This window comes from Haliotis asinina, chromosome 2 (assembly GCF_037392515.1).
Source record: "Haliotis asinina isolate JCU_RB_2024 chromosome 2, JCU_Hal_asi_v2, whole genome shotgun sequence".
Classification (NCBI taxonomy): domain Eukaryota; kingdom Metazoa; phylum Mollusca; class Gastropoda; order Lepetellida; family Haliotidae; genus Haliotis; species Haliotis asinina.
This window is the reverse complement of record NC_090281.1, coordinates 96,683,552-96,698,252: the sequence shown is the minus strand read 5'-3', so window position 1 is coordinate 96,698,252 and position 14,701 is coordinate 96,683,552. Positions and strand designations below refer to the sequence as shown.

The following is a 14,701-nucleotide window of genomic DNA, read 5'->3' as shown; positions in this document are numbered from 1 at the left end:
AGATAATTCTGGTGGTGTGCTGTACAGGAGACAGTGTCTGTGAACGACTGGAGACTGGTATGTGAAGTATAGAAGACTCTGGTACATGAATTATAGAAGACTGGGATATGTGAAGCATGAGAAACAGTGGTGTGTGAAGTATAGAAGACTGTGCCATATAAAGTAGAAAAGAGAGTGGTATGTAACTGTAGGAGACTGTGGTACATGAAGTACAGAAGACTGTGGTATGTGAAGTACAGAAGACTGTGGTATGTGAAGTATAGAAGACTTTGTTATGTAACAATAGGAGGCTGTGGTATGTGATGTATCTTGGACTGTGGTTTGTAAAGTATTAAAGACTGTTGTATGTGAAGTATCGTGGACTGTGGTATGTGAAGTATAGACTGCTTTGTGGAGTATGAGAGACTGGTATGTGAAGTACAGAAGAGTTTGGTATGTAACAATAGGAGACTGTGGTTAGTAAAGTATAAAAGACTGTGTTATGTGTAGTATAGGAGACTTGGTATATAACAATAGGAGACAGTAGTTAGTAAAGTATAAAAGACTGTGTTATGTGTAGTATAGGAGACTTGGTATGTAACAATAGGAGACAGTAGTTAGTAAAGTATAAAAGACTGTGTTATGTGTGGTGTAGGAGACTTGGTATATAACAGTAGGAGACTGTAGTTAGTAAAGTATAAAAGACTGTTATGTGTGGTGTAGGAGACTTGGTATATAACAATAGGAGACAGTAGTTAGTAAAGTATAAAAGACTTTGTTATGTGTGGTATAGGAGACTTGGTATGTAACAATAGGAGACTGTAGTTAGTAAAGTATAGAGACTGCTTTGTGAAGTATGAGAGACTGGTATGTGAAGGACAGTAGACCGTGGTATGAGAGGAACTATAGGAGACCTGATGACAAGCACCTGTTTGCTAAGACCTCCATGACTTCCATCTGTCTCAATTCCTGCCATGAAAGCCTGTCAGACTGATGGCACTCACATGCACAGCTCCTCATATTTATAGCCAGGCAAGAAAATGGCATCTCATTTCGAAACATGTGGCATGGTAGGTATAGCCACCAGTGCAAGGTGGGTTGTATTACTTATGACTGATGCCATTTCCACCCATCTCGCGGTGATCACGGGCACAGGTACAAGGAAGTGGTTGGCAAAATACCTCAGATACTTGAGAAGAAATGAATAGGTCATAGCTGGTTAGGAATGAAAATTATGTAGAAATGTGAAGCGATTATTGTGACTTGCATGCTGATTGTATATTGTAGATTTCATCAGTTTTGGATGTTTTCATCAATATTGAGGTGAGAGCTGTTCACAAACAGGTGTGTGAGGGTGGATTGTACTTGGGACAGTTTCTGTGTAAACCACAGTCTTTTATGTGTGTGTGTGACCACATGGTGATGGGTGCTTGTTGTAGCATTTGTGAGGGTGGATTGTACTTGGGACAGTTTCTGTGTAAACCACTGTCTTTTATGTGTGTGTGTGACCACATGGTGATGGGTGCTTGTTGTAGCATTTCAGTTGCTGTGGAAATGTGAAGTGGTTATTTGGTTGAGTGTAGTAGTAATATTTCTTAATCCTGAGGCAATGTTACCTACAACATCAGCCTGGAAACTGTTACATAAGGCCGAAGATATTCTTTGTCTGGTTCATAGACTGATGACTGCATGTGACCAGATACACTGTGCAACATAACACCTGTATTGTTTTGCCATCTAAGAGGATGTTTTGTTTAGATTTGAACAGATGTTAGCAATTTTCAAGAACAGGGCAAGTTCTGTTTGACGTAACTAAAATTGTTTGAGTGAAGGAACATGTAATTCCTGAATCTGGTGCATATGTGCTTGAAAGATTGCAGTCATCTGAGGATTACCCACACTCTAGAGCTTTTGTTTCCTGGTGAAGGGAGTGGCTGTGTGTTGCTAATGGTAACAACAGCGTTACAGAATGTGGACAAGAATAACAGTGTAGTGTTATTGAAAAGAACGTTTCTAACCCGCTCTAAGGCGTCTAACAGTACTCACTATCAAGGAGGGGTGGGGATGGGGTTTAAAAATAAGTTTCATTCATCTTAAAATGAAAATATTTAGGGAGTCAGTATCCAGTTTGAAACCCCTGAAGGACCTGGTTGACTATCAGAAGACTGTGTTATGCCACACAAGCTATCTCAGGTAGGCAAGGTATGATATGCCTTGAATGCTGGGTGGTACCTCCGGCAAGGGAGGGTTTTCCTGGGTATTTCCTGTTATGTTGTGAACGTGCCGACCTACCCACCAGTTGTTAATGCGTGTTTATCTACACATAAAACCATTATATACTTGACTGTAGATTTATGAGGCTCATGGCCAACTTTATGATTTCATATTTCTTTCAGATTGCTGTTGAAATATGATTAATGTTAGGATTTCTAATGTTTATTGACAATGAGGAATGTAATGCTGTTTCTGTTAATGACAGCATTACCTCCCTTTACACCTGACCCCATTCTCTTGGAGTTATCTTTGTTCCAAAGCAGACTACACCCCAGTACCACCTGCTTGTAAGAGCTGACAAGAACTGGATTGTTGGTTATATATTATTGGAATATCTGGTTGTGCTGATTAGTGTTTACACTATCAACCACCAGTTTAACAAGTTTAGATTATCAACAAGTTACCTGATCTGGTGCTAAATGGCAATATGTTTGTTTTCAAACAATCAGTGAATTAGTGATTTATGTACCTCGTTACCACTCCAGGTTAGACATATGTATAACACATCTATTTCCATGTCACTATACTAGACACATGATTATTTGTTGTAATAAAGTCGGACTATTGCCGAATACTGTGTGATAAACAACAGACTAACTTTGCCTCAGTGTTTGAAACTAAGCATGAATGTTGACAGTTAAAGGTTTAGGTATTGTCTGATTCAGATGTTAAGGTAGTCTCCTGGACTGACATAATTCAAGACATTTTGTGGGTTTGTGTTTATTGAAACAATGTTAAGTGAAAGAGAATCTGATGTAATGGTTGTCAATCAACATGTAGGTTTGTAGCAGTCCACTGTGACCTCTGTAATGGAAGCTACATGTGATAAGGTTATTCTCTGCCTGGGGAATAACCATGTTGTGTAAACACTTTTTCTCCCCCTCAAAATGTTCCTCTTCCTACAGAAGTCACAAAGTCAAACGTTTTGAAGAGCAAAGAGCGTGTGAGTGCAGTGGCTGTTGTTGGTGCATGACGTTGCTCACATAAAGATCCGTGAAGTTGGGTGTAAAGTCATGTCCACTCTCAAGGATAGGAGTGAAGGCTCTGATACGCTATCGCCCTGACCTTGCGTTAAATCTCGGCAAGCACACCACATACACAAAAGCAAATACAATGTTTGCTGCGAAAAACACTTTGTTAAAAAGCTGCTGGTCAACTATGTGGTAACTTTGCCACAGGCTGGGGACAGTGAATGCTGCCACAGGTTGCACTCATGAGATGTGTAGTGTTTATGACTCTCAAATAATGAGTGTGGCATTCTGGGAGGTATTTCAACCAAGGAATGTGTTATATTTAGTGAGACTTTGTCAGGCTAATGGCAGTCTCTTTAAGGATTTGAACATGAACATTTTTTTTTTAATTAGTTACATTTGATGATTCTGTGTGATGGCTATGGTGCCATAGATTATGTGACTTGAGTTGTCTCAACGGTAGCATAGTCTCATCAGACTAAGACTCAACATGCTTTGTTTGGAGATGTTGTTAACTTGGACTTTTCATGTTTACTGGTATTGTTGGTCTGCTGTGTGTGTACATATGTTTGAAACACTGTATGAATGTTCCAACAAAATTAGACCAACATGCCTTCTGTGTGGAAATGAGCAATAGACATTGATGATTGAAGTAAACCTGTAAGTTATACTATAACAACATTCACTTTGTTGGAAATTTTGAACATGATTAAACATGTTTGTTCGATTTCATATATGAAGATGCAATCATGCATTGAGATGGGAAGATATTGTCCGAGAATGGAAGGTGTATGGTTGTGAGGTGAAAATGTAGGTTGAGTTTGGAAGATGCATTATTTTTGCTGTGTGATGTACAATTTCACAAAACTTCAGTCAATCACAGTTTGTGTACTGAGGAAATTGTGGTTGCGATGAGTTAAGCTATTCCATATTTGCCAGGGGCTTGACACTAAGTTCCTTGTTGTCTCTTTCAGAAATGGAAACGTCGGTTCTTTGTTCTGTTCAAGCCATCAGGTAGCTTGCCAGGCCAGTATGAGTTGAGTTACTTCAACGATGAGCACTGCAGCAAGAAGAAGGGTTCCATCGACTTGGACCAATGTGAACAGATCATTGAGTCGCTGGACTCGGACCAGTTCAACTACCTGCTGGCAATCAAGACATTCTGTCGTGGCAAGGAACGCACCTACTTTCTAGCTGCAGACTCGGAGGAAGACATGACAGCCTGGGTCCGCAATCTGTGTGGAGCCTGCGACCTCAAGCAGGAAGAAAGTCGTGAGTTGTCTCCCTTACTTGCCTCCCTTTTCGCATCACTGTCTTCAATGAATGTTCATAGAAACATTGGTTCAGGTTATTTAACTGAATGTTGATGTTCATGATAACATAAATATGTTTGTCGATGTTAGGCGCATTGATCTCATGAGTGTTCAATGTTCACATTATTGGGGAGATTGTGTAGGATCTGTATTGGCTGTGTGAAACAGTAATGTGCAAAGTAATTAAGCACCTGTTTGATTGAATTTTGTATCTTTCAGCCACCGATATACCTCCGGAGCAGCAGCAAACACAACAGCAGACATCCAACTTGTCGGGAACATCCCCACCTACAGTGTCAGCTAATGGCAATGCTCACCACATAGCACCCAATGCTCACCACATAGCAACCAGTCAGCCTGTGTCAATCAGTGCCTCCCTGAAGACTCCCCCTGCCCCCACCAACGTCTCAACCTCCCCTTCCTACATCCCCCTCAATACCTGCAGAAGTGGCTCTCAAAAACAGCGTCAGACGCTCCCCAAATATGAACGTCGAGAAAGCGTGGACAGTGTGCCTGAGGAGGTAGCACCACCTCCTCCAGATAAGGGAGGTAAATCTCTGGGTGTTCGGGAGAGTCAGGAAGACAGTGTATTCTCAGAGGTGTACGATGTACCACCAAATCACAACGCTGATGAGCTGTACCAGGTTCCACCTCGTCGTCCATATGGCAGTGGACAGATGGAGGACTTCAGCCATGGCCTTGCATATGATGTACCTCCGAGACGCGGAAGCCCAAGCACCCCAAGGTCCAGCGGTAGTGATAAAGCCTCAATGGGACGCCCAGTGACACCCCAAGACTTACAACCTACATATGATACACCTCCACCCAGGCCCACGTCCAGTGGATCGGGGTCGGGTTCAGGGTCACAGCCAGACCAGACTCCCCCTAGACCCCCAAGACCAGCAACAATGAATCAGACTGTATATATGAATGTGCCCAAGAATAGCAAGTCATTCAATAATTTAGATCTTTCAGCTGTGCCTAGTGCCCCCAAACCTCCTGAGAGGCCTGCTCCATTAGACAGTTATGACATCCCCCGCTCAGGTTCTATAGGGTCTCGTGTCACCTCTTTGAATGTGGCACCCCCACCTCCCAAGAGCTGCAGTACCCGGAATGTTCACAAGTACATGAATGCTGCAGAGGGTGTAATGCAGGCTCCGAAGACTGACAGTGCGTATGTGCCAATGGACAAATCAGACTCCACTGTGGAGACTGTGTACACAGACATGGACGTGGTGTACACAGACATGAAGATGTCAGACATGAGGATGTCTGAGAGGATGTCCAGTTTGTACCAGTCTCCACCCCCATGTCGGATACCCCCCAGGACAAATAGCAGCTCTGTTGTCCGTGCCCCTCCCTGTCCCAACCCAGGTGAGTTTCCCACTGACTTCAAGTGTCAACCCATCTCCATGGCAACATCCTGTGCACAAGACCCTAGGTCAAATTGGACCTCACCAACCAGTGCAGTAAGACAAACATGTTCATGAAGTCATGCTTTTTGCCTAGGTTGATAGCATGTCATCGGACCTTAGATAATGTGGCTCATTATTTCAGTCACAGGATGGTCTGGTACAGACTTAGTTATTTATTGTCCTTTGTCATATAGCTACATCATGACTGAGGGGGCATAAAGCAACTGAAAAGCAACTCACATCACCAGAGTTTTTGTTTTTTGAGAGTTTTGAGATTTGTTCAGAAATAGTGTTGTTGCAGTACTATAGTGATAGGAGGATATGAGTTGATAAGGTCAGGAATGGAGACATTTGAAACATTGAATCTTTGTTTCACTGTTTACTGTTGAGTCTGACATGATATGGGCATCTGTATTCAAATTGTTGTCAGTATACTTCATATTCACAGTATTTCATGCCTGCATTATCTGCACTTGACTGATCAGTGTGTGGCCTCACGTTGAAGTGCGCTTGTCATGTCAACATATTAGGAAACAGTTTGTCATTAGTGCCCCAGTTGTTGCAAATTGGATTTTTAAATATTAAGGGTTTGTCAGAGGATTTCAGTGTTAGAGGTTTCTAAGTGTACATGAATATTATGGATGATAGAGGGACAAGAAGGTTCATGAAAATGGATGTGTGGACAGTATTTCAGTAATTGGCTGAATGGTCAGCCAGGTGTGGATGGTTGTCTATCTTGTGAAACTGACTCCCTTTTGTCATGGACATGTAGTGGAGAATTTGTGTTTGTCAACAGGTCATAACCACAAGCATCAGCATCGTCATCCTCATCATATGCCCCACCACCATCACCTCCCACAGCATCTCTGTGCAGGTTGGTACAGTCTGCAGGTGCTTTCTACCATGGTGTCGTTCAGGGCATGTAGGCCATGTTTGGGGCATGTGGTTCCAGGCTTGTTGTTATAGCATGTTTTTGTTGTTGCTCCAAGAGGATTGCTCCATTTGATGTCAGTGCATGTTGTTGTTGTGCTTATTGTAAAAGGCATGTTGTTGTTCAAAGCATGTTGTTGTACATGGTTGTAGATTGAGTCACAGTGTTGAACAAGAGTGGGTGGTAAGTGAATATGTGTGTTGTTCACTTTGTACCCTGCATGTTAATGTTTAAAGCATGTTGTCTGTACACACAGGTATTGTCTTTTCTAGGAAGTAGATTTTGGTCCCTGTGTATGATTTGCTTCTGTTTCAAACTTGGATTGTTGTAAAATAGACTACCAGCCCTGCATGTATGGACAAAGGGAGGTAACTCTGCATGCAGTTCTCCCTGCTCTGTCAATGTTTCTAAGTACAGTGAAAGTCATTGATATAGTTTGTTGACAACAGATATTTATTCATGTTAACTGAATGATTATTATGTTTTACAACTAGTTTGTGACTTTCTTGAATCCTTCAGGTAGGTGCATCATCAGAAGATCTAGGGTAGAATAACCCTTCAGCAAACCATGCCTGCCTTAACAGGTCACTATGTTTGTAGTGAGAGGTGACTAATGGGGTCAAGTGATCAGACTCGCTGACTTGGTGGACATATTAACATTGTCATTCCCCATTGTGCAGATCAAAGCTCATGCTGTTGATCGTTGGATTGTATGGTCCAGACTTGATTATTTACAGACTGCCGCCATATAGCTGGAATATTGCTGAGTTCAGCGTTAATAAAAACTCACTCTCTCTTATTTAGGAATAAGTAAGAGATACTGTGCTTGACAAGTACTTGAGTTACTGTGCTTGACAAGTACTTGAATTTCTGTGCATGATGAGTACATAAGTTACAGAGCTGTATGTCTAGTATTTGTGTTATTTACAAGTATTTTATCATCTGAGTCTTTCAGGGATCTGACAAAGACAGTACAAGTTCTACAGCTGACTGAGCAGACTAATATTGTCTTTTGATCCCTCAGTCTTGTGGATTCAGATTTTCTAGATTTATCAAGTGTACTACAGAATGAGCTTTCACTGACTCACACATGCGAGTTTTAAATCAGTTGCCCTTGGGTGGCCAAATTGTCTTGACATTTGCTGTGTATCTGGTTTCAGATTCAGAGACGTACGAGAATCAAATCTGGAGCTCTACTCGAACCAAGAGCTTCAAACGTAATGAACAGAACCGAATCAACAACCATAGCAGTCCCAGGTATGTATGTATGTCATACACTCCCAGACAACATCATTCTTGAGGCCAATTCCAAGTGTTTGTGACATGTATCTGGGTGGTGGGGTAGTTTGCATAGCGGCTAAGATGTTGCCCGTCACGTGGAACACCTAGGTTTCAATGGGTACAATGTGTGAAGCCCTATATCTGATGTCCCCCACTGTGATATTGCTGCAATATTGCTAAAAATGACCTAAATCTAAACTCACTCACTCACGAAATTTTTTTTCCTTATATTAACACTGTATTCAAGTAATTGTTGTTTCTGCCATATCTACAGTAATGCCAGGAAGTCTGCATCAGTGTCAAAGCCCATTCTGCAGCTGCCGTCGAAGTATGACACTGTCTCCAGCTCCGATGAAGAGGAGGATGCTGATGGAGGGATTCATGTAAGTTAGCTTGATTCTTGTCCACAGTCAGCTGGTCAGCTGGTCAGCTGGTTGTGATGGAGTTGGAATACCGCAGACATTCGCTGTCCATGTGACCAAACTTGTGTACAGGATGGGAATTCCTGCAGCCTATACACACAAAAAATTGACAACAGACACAATGAAATGTATTATCTAGTCCTCAGGGACGCAGAAAAAAATCCAGTTAGTTTTTCCAAACATTTTGATCAAGTAACCCCTTAGTTAGTCTGCTAATAGCCAGGTTGTGGCATCTTTTCAAATTAATTACTGCAACAACATGAAGATCATATGTAATAGTGAATTACATCAGTAAGACAATGTGGTATTAATAATAATATTTAAGTGTCTGGGTCCCTCATCTTGTAATCAAGGACCCCAGATAATTTAGAGTATGAGTCCCAGTTGCCATGCAGTTGCTTAGTTACACTCACCATCTTAGTGCTATAACTGGAGTTATATCTTTGCATGGTGCAAGTGAAGATTCGAATTAGGATTGATCTTTTGTCACCCATAGTTGTTGGAAGAGGTGCCAAGGACTCACTGACCTGGTTGACATATGTCAGTCAAGCCCAGTTACGTAGATCAATGATCATCCTGTTCATCACTGGTTTGTCTGTCCAGACGCAGTTATTTACAGACCATGGCCTTATACCAGGAATATTGCTGTGTGCACTCACTCACTCACTCTTTACAGTGTGTACCACAGGATTACTGTTACGAGAATTACCTGTTGGTTTCACTTCATTTGTCCTAGTTAGGTCATGTTGAGGAAAGTTTACGAAATATATGTGGGAGATGCAAAAAGCCCAGAGCCATTTATACACTGTTATATTGTTTTGTGCAGCTCCCGAGGGGTATGCGTGCCGTGCCACCCCCACCACAGGTACAGGAGGACAAGGAGTTGAAGTACCTGGATCTGGAGCTGGACGAATATACCCAGGAGACCAACACCCGGTCCCCATCCTCCGTCCACCTCCCACACTCCACTCCAACCGAGTACCGTGAAATCGACTTTGTCAAGACACAAGCCCTCAGCAACACTAAGAAATGGAAGGATGAACACATGCACCACTAGTACCTGGCAGGTGACTGGTCCTTCACATGCACCACTAGTACCTGGCAGGTGACTGGTCCTTCACATGCACCACTAGTAGCTGGCAGGTGACTGGTCCTTCACACACACAAGTGGGATGTGAATGTGATGAAATGTACCGATCTGATCGTCATATTGTCAGCTTCCATATACCAGCAACATACATAGAGCTTGAAACCTGAAGTCCACAGCATCAACTTGTGAACATAAGGCTGCTAAGAGGAATTATTCATGCCAACATCCCAAATCTGTAATTAAATTGTCTTGCCAGTCAGGATGAAATCAATGAGACTCAATTTAAACAAATTTGAGGCATTATAATTTTCATTTACTTACAGTCATTATGTTCAGTTGTACATTATACACCCCAGCAAATTGTAAATATCTGTCTTCATGTTGCGTACAATTGAAATGAAACTGTCGAAGTCAAAGTATGCATTGGCCATGTTAGTTCAGTACGTACTGTATAGAACGTCTCACTTGTTACTCTTAGTACTGCACATTTGTTCATAGTTTTCGTACATAATATTAATATATGATATCTTGCACTTGTTATGTTGATAGCAGCTTGTTTTGGGCTGTGCATAGGAACAGACTGTTGTCCTGCATCACTCTGTCAAAATCAAAAAGTGCTTCATGGTTTTAGAGATTGTACTTACATTTACAGAAATGTGCTCAATGTGTGATTACTGTAGTAAAGTGTTGATACCAATCACCCATGACATGCTGGTACATGTTGGAACCAGATGATCATCAGCTGTACATGTTTACTGTGATATCACTATAATGGCTGGCTAACTTCAATCACCTTTGTAGCAACTTTTTATACTTTACTTTCCCAATGTTTTGATAGTACTTTTGCTTCTTCATCATATTGAGAAAGACCAGTACTTTTTTCTCAGATACGATCTCTCTTTATTATTTTTTTTTTTTTTTTGACAAAAATTGATGACTGTAGTCCAAGTAGACTTGAACTTAGAGCTAGTCCTTAGGTTATGGACACTTGCAGATTGTCCCTTTCTTTTAGTATAGGGAGCTGACAGTCTGGTTTGTTTGAGAAGATCTTGTGATATGGCCACAATTTTAAACTTTTATGGGAGTCTTTATGTGGACAATATTGTAAAACTTTGAAGATAACATGACTCAGTTTAATTTTCAACTTTCTAATTTCAGGCCATATTCACTCAGCATTGTAATAATATATGTCAATGTGACAGTTTGAAACAATAGAATAATTTCTCATATGTTGACTGATGCATGATGTATTTTGCCTTAAACTGGCTGTAAGACTGAATCGATGAGTCAGCAAAAGTTTCATATTGCTTGTATATACTTTTGTATGAAGAAGATGATAAAATTGGTGATCAGTGTATGGTGAGATCAATAATATTTTACATTTTAGTAAAGTCAGCTACTTTTGTACTATTTTGTAATGAAAAGATTTTTTCAGTCAATGATAGCAATTGTATACTCCCATATTTAATCAAAACTGCATCATTTCACAAATGGCAACTGCAAACTTATAACTGTTTCTTGTAGAGATTGGTCTGTTGACTGCCAGCAGTGTTGTAGCCATGTTGATACAGTTTCTCTTATTAACATATACCAGGATTTTTGAAGCTGGTTTGTTATGTCCCCACTGAAATATTGCTATTAGTTACAGAGTCGTAAATACACTTAATCATTAATCATATACAGAGCGTGAACACATGGGACAGACAAAGTCACAATAACTGCTGATACTGTCTCTCCAGTTGTACAGCACATGCCACTTGTCTGACACACTGCATATGAACACCTACACCTCAACTTGGCCAGTTGGAACACTTGGGTGGTGAATTATATTCCAAGACATAGCAATAGCAGCATAAATAATCAAATTGGGTGCTCCTGAGAAGTGACACAGTCTTTTTCCTGACTTTGAGCTGCTATTCCTGCTGCAGAGACATAAGAGTTGTTAGAATGATTCCATAGATATTATTTATCTGCGTCATGAAATCCTCAAACTTGGGTAATGGAGCTCAACAGAACTTTTGTTTGAAGAAAGATTTCTCAATGACGCTGTTGTAGTGTTTCGTATTTTACTGTCAGACTGAGTATAGTGATTGGTTCAAACCAATGTTCACTCAAATGTTGGGATGAAAGATTTGTATGTGTTATTTTTAACTCTCAATCTGCAGGGAATATTGTAAACTCAGTGTAACTATTCTATTTTACAATATTTACACAACTGATATCACTAGTTTCATGTTGTTTTATTGAAATGATACTAACATGAAATGTTTGGTGTGTATTTTCATGTAAAGCCTGACTTTCGTACTGCATATGCAAGACGTCAAGCAAAGCTTTCGTGTTCAGACCAGCAATAATACTGTTCCTGTTATACAGTAACAAGTCCTAAAAATCTGTACACTGAACGTAACTGATGATTCTGGTGCTTTAGCTTGGTTTGTTGTGGATTATGCAGATTGATCAGTCATTTAACTGGGATCTCATCACGTCAACACAGGCCAGAAAACTCTTATGTCATGTTAGTACATGGATTCCTGGTGAAAAAAAAACAACCAAAAAAAAAAACACTCTAGAAAGGAAATTCGGTCCGCAACCATTCCACTGTACGTCGTCATAGAGGCAATGTTGTTTGTGTCCTTCACCTTAAAGAAACAGCGTTATGACAGGACCAGTTACTTTTGATGGCTATTTCATAGTACTTCCTGTGTGTGCAGTTTACAAGGAAGAGCATTCAGTGTCAATACTTTGGTATCAGTTGTCATGTTACCCAGGTTTCAGTGCATGAGACATGAAAAAGAAGAACATAACATGTTGTATTTTGGACTGTTTTAAATGACACTGTATTCAAGAAAAAAAATGAATGTGTTTACAAAAATGGGATTTCACACAGTTGGATGCAGCTCAAGGTTATGGCTGAATGATGTGAGACAGTTCACTTTGGGCTTCCACCATTATCTTTACACATGTATCACTACAACACCATTGTAGCAAGTCTTACACCAAACTACACATTGCCAGTAGCCTGGGTCACAAAGACCAAATCAAGACCAAATCAGACATTGCAGAATATCCCAACATTGACCTCATCTGATTTAGGTTCAAGTGATTATAACCTTTTCACCGATCACTAAGTATTATCCCCACAGGTACAGGTCAACAAATCTTTTACCACAGTGTTTATCTATAGCTTCTTAAAATCAAAGCCATTTTGATCATTTATATTCACAATTGTTACAATATGTGCCCATGTTAGATGTTCCATTTTGTGTTATAGGTATATGGTTCTTAAACTATTAGAGTTTTTTCTGGAGTATTAGAATTCTTTTTAAGTGCATCATTTGTAAATTGCAAGACAAAATGGCAGCCTCAGTGTAGCAGCATGCTTGTTCCGATTGTACTGTACACAAAATCAACATTATCTAGAATCTGAAGTGCTGCCCCGCTGTTCTCAGTGGGTTGTCTCAGGTCACAATTGTTGCGGCAGTTACCTGGTGTCAGGTACCCACTACGGTGCTTTTATAGGTTTTTAATTACTGCTTAGTTGATTTTATTGTTCTATATGTATATTTGTTTTAATAGTTATTTGAGTATTCATACTGCTATTGTAATTACATCTCCTATTCTGTCAGTGTCTGTTGACATGTAATTATTTCATTATAAAGTGACTGCTTGTTTTACAAACATCGAATGGTGATGACACAACTACGATAAACTCGCATAATAAAGACGATCATCCTTGCTGACACTCACATGAAGCATATAAGAAAATGGTATCACATTGATATTCCTTATTGTGTGTAGCAGTCTTGAGTCAGTTATTTCCATCAGAAAGTTTTATTTTATTTATTGCTACTTAATATCTTCAGTATTAGATTGATATATGACCACAGACATGCATCTCACTTCAGGAATGGGCTAAAGTACAATGTATATCATGAATGTGCTTTTTGAAAGGTAGTAGACCACATTGTGAGAATTAGTATCTGTGTGCTATGTCACAAGTTAAGAAGTTTCAGCACAGTTTTCTTGCCACATAACACAATAAACATACGTAACCCAGGACTTGTGTTTCCTTGGCTGCAGCAGTTTTGTTTTTTAACAGTTTTTCATTAACTTGGTCAACAGTCCCATGTCATGTTTTTGAGTAGGATCGAAGTTGTATACTACCCAGAGAGCTGAGAACATCCACATTGTTATCAGTGTAGCATGATGAGCTGTAGGGAGCTAACAGGATGTAGTGGTAGTAGTTTGTCAGTTGTATCTGAGACCTGAGAACTTGCAGACATGGAAATATTACTGAAGTATTAATTTGGAATACTGATGAAATGGACCAGCAATAATTTTATGTCTTATATGACAGGTGCTTGGATGTCTTGGAAGTGGCGATTTAAAGTTGTTACATGTCTTCTTAGCATCTCAAATTAATTCTCTTTTTATTAATGTTTTTATGACAAAATGACATTGCTTTTCATTTCCAATGCCAGCAAAGTATGGTTTGAGATGGAGACAAGATGACTCTTAGGATGTCAAAAACTGAATAAAAATGTCGAACAATGGTAAGTTGTTAAAGGTTTGTTTTTGTTTGCTCTCTACCACAGTTTTAAATGGATTGGATATGTGCATGTATTTTTATAATCATGTTGATATTTAATTGCTTCACATGACACTGGCAGTCGTGAGTGAGAGGAAGTATTGTTTGAACATATTCAGTTGCTTCACTATGATTAAACTTATTTGTCTTACAAACATGACTTGGTTATGTGTCCTTGTGGTATCACTGACATATGGCTTAGTGGTTAACCAACTGACCCAAGGGATAGTATAGGATGTTCAGGGGTTCACATAGATCATGTATTCAGTCCCTGAAGTGATTCCTCTACTCACACAGACTTGAGTGAGTGGTTTTACACTGCTTTTAGCAATATTCCAGCAATATCATGTCAGAAATGGTTATCACATATTGTAACCGAGTCTTTAACTGCATGACTTGAGCTTGACGCTCGCCAAGACAAGATGTCTGTAGACAAG

General features: G+C 40.0%; 1 protein-coding gene across 2 annotated transcripts in view; it reads left to right on the top strand.

The window, feature by feature from the left end:
• Positions 1–14,419, top strand: part of LOC137274653 (GRB2-associated-binding protein 1-like) — a 51,499-nt gene extending 37,080 nt beyond the window's left edge. For both annotated transcript variants that reach the window (XM_067807964.1, XM_067807965.1), the window contains exons 2-7: positions 4,199–4,496; positions 4,757–5,911; positions 6,749–6,826; positions 8,044–8,140; positions 8,439–8,547; positions 9,413–14,419. In XM_067807964.1, the coding sequence (XP_067664065.1) occupies positions 4,199–4,496; positions 4,757–5,911; positions 6,749–6,826; positions 8,044–8,140; positions 8,439–8,547; positions 9,413–9,643 (1,968 nt within the window). In that variant the 3' untranslated portion in view covers positions 9,644–14,419. The remainder of the gene's footprint in view (positions 1–4,198; positions 4,497–4,756; positions 5,912–6,748; positions 6,827–8,043; positions 8,141–8,438; positions 8,548–9,412) is intronic.
• Positions 14,420–14,701: the final 282 nt, after the last annotated feature.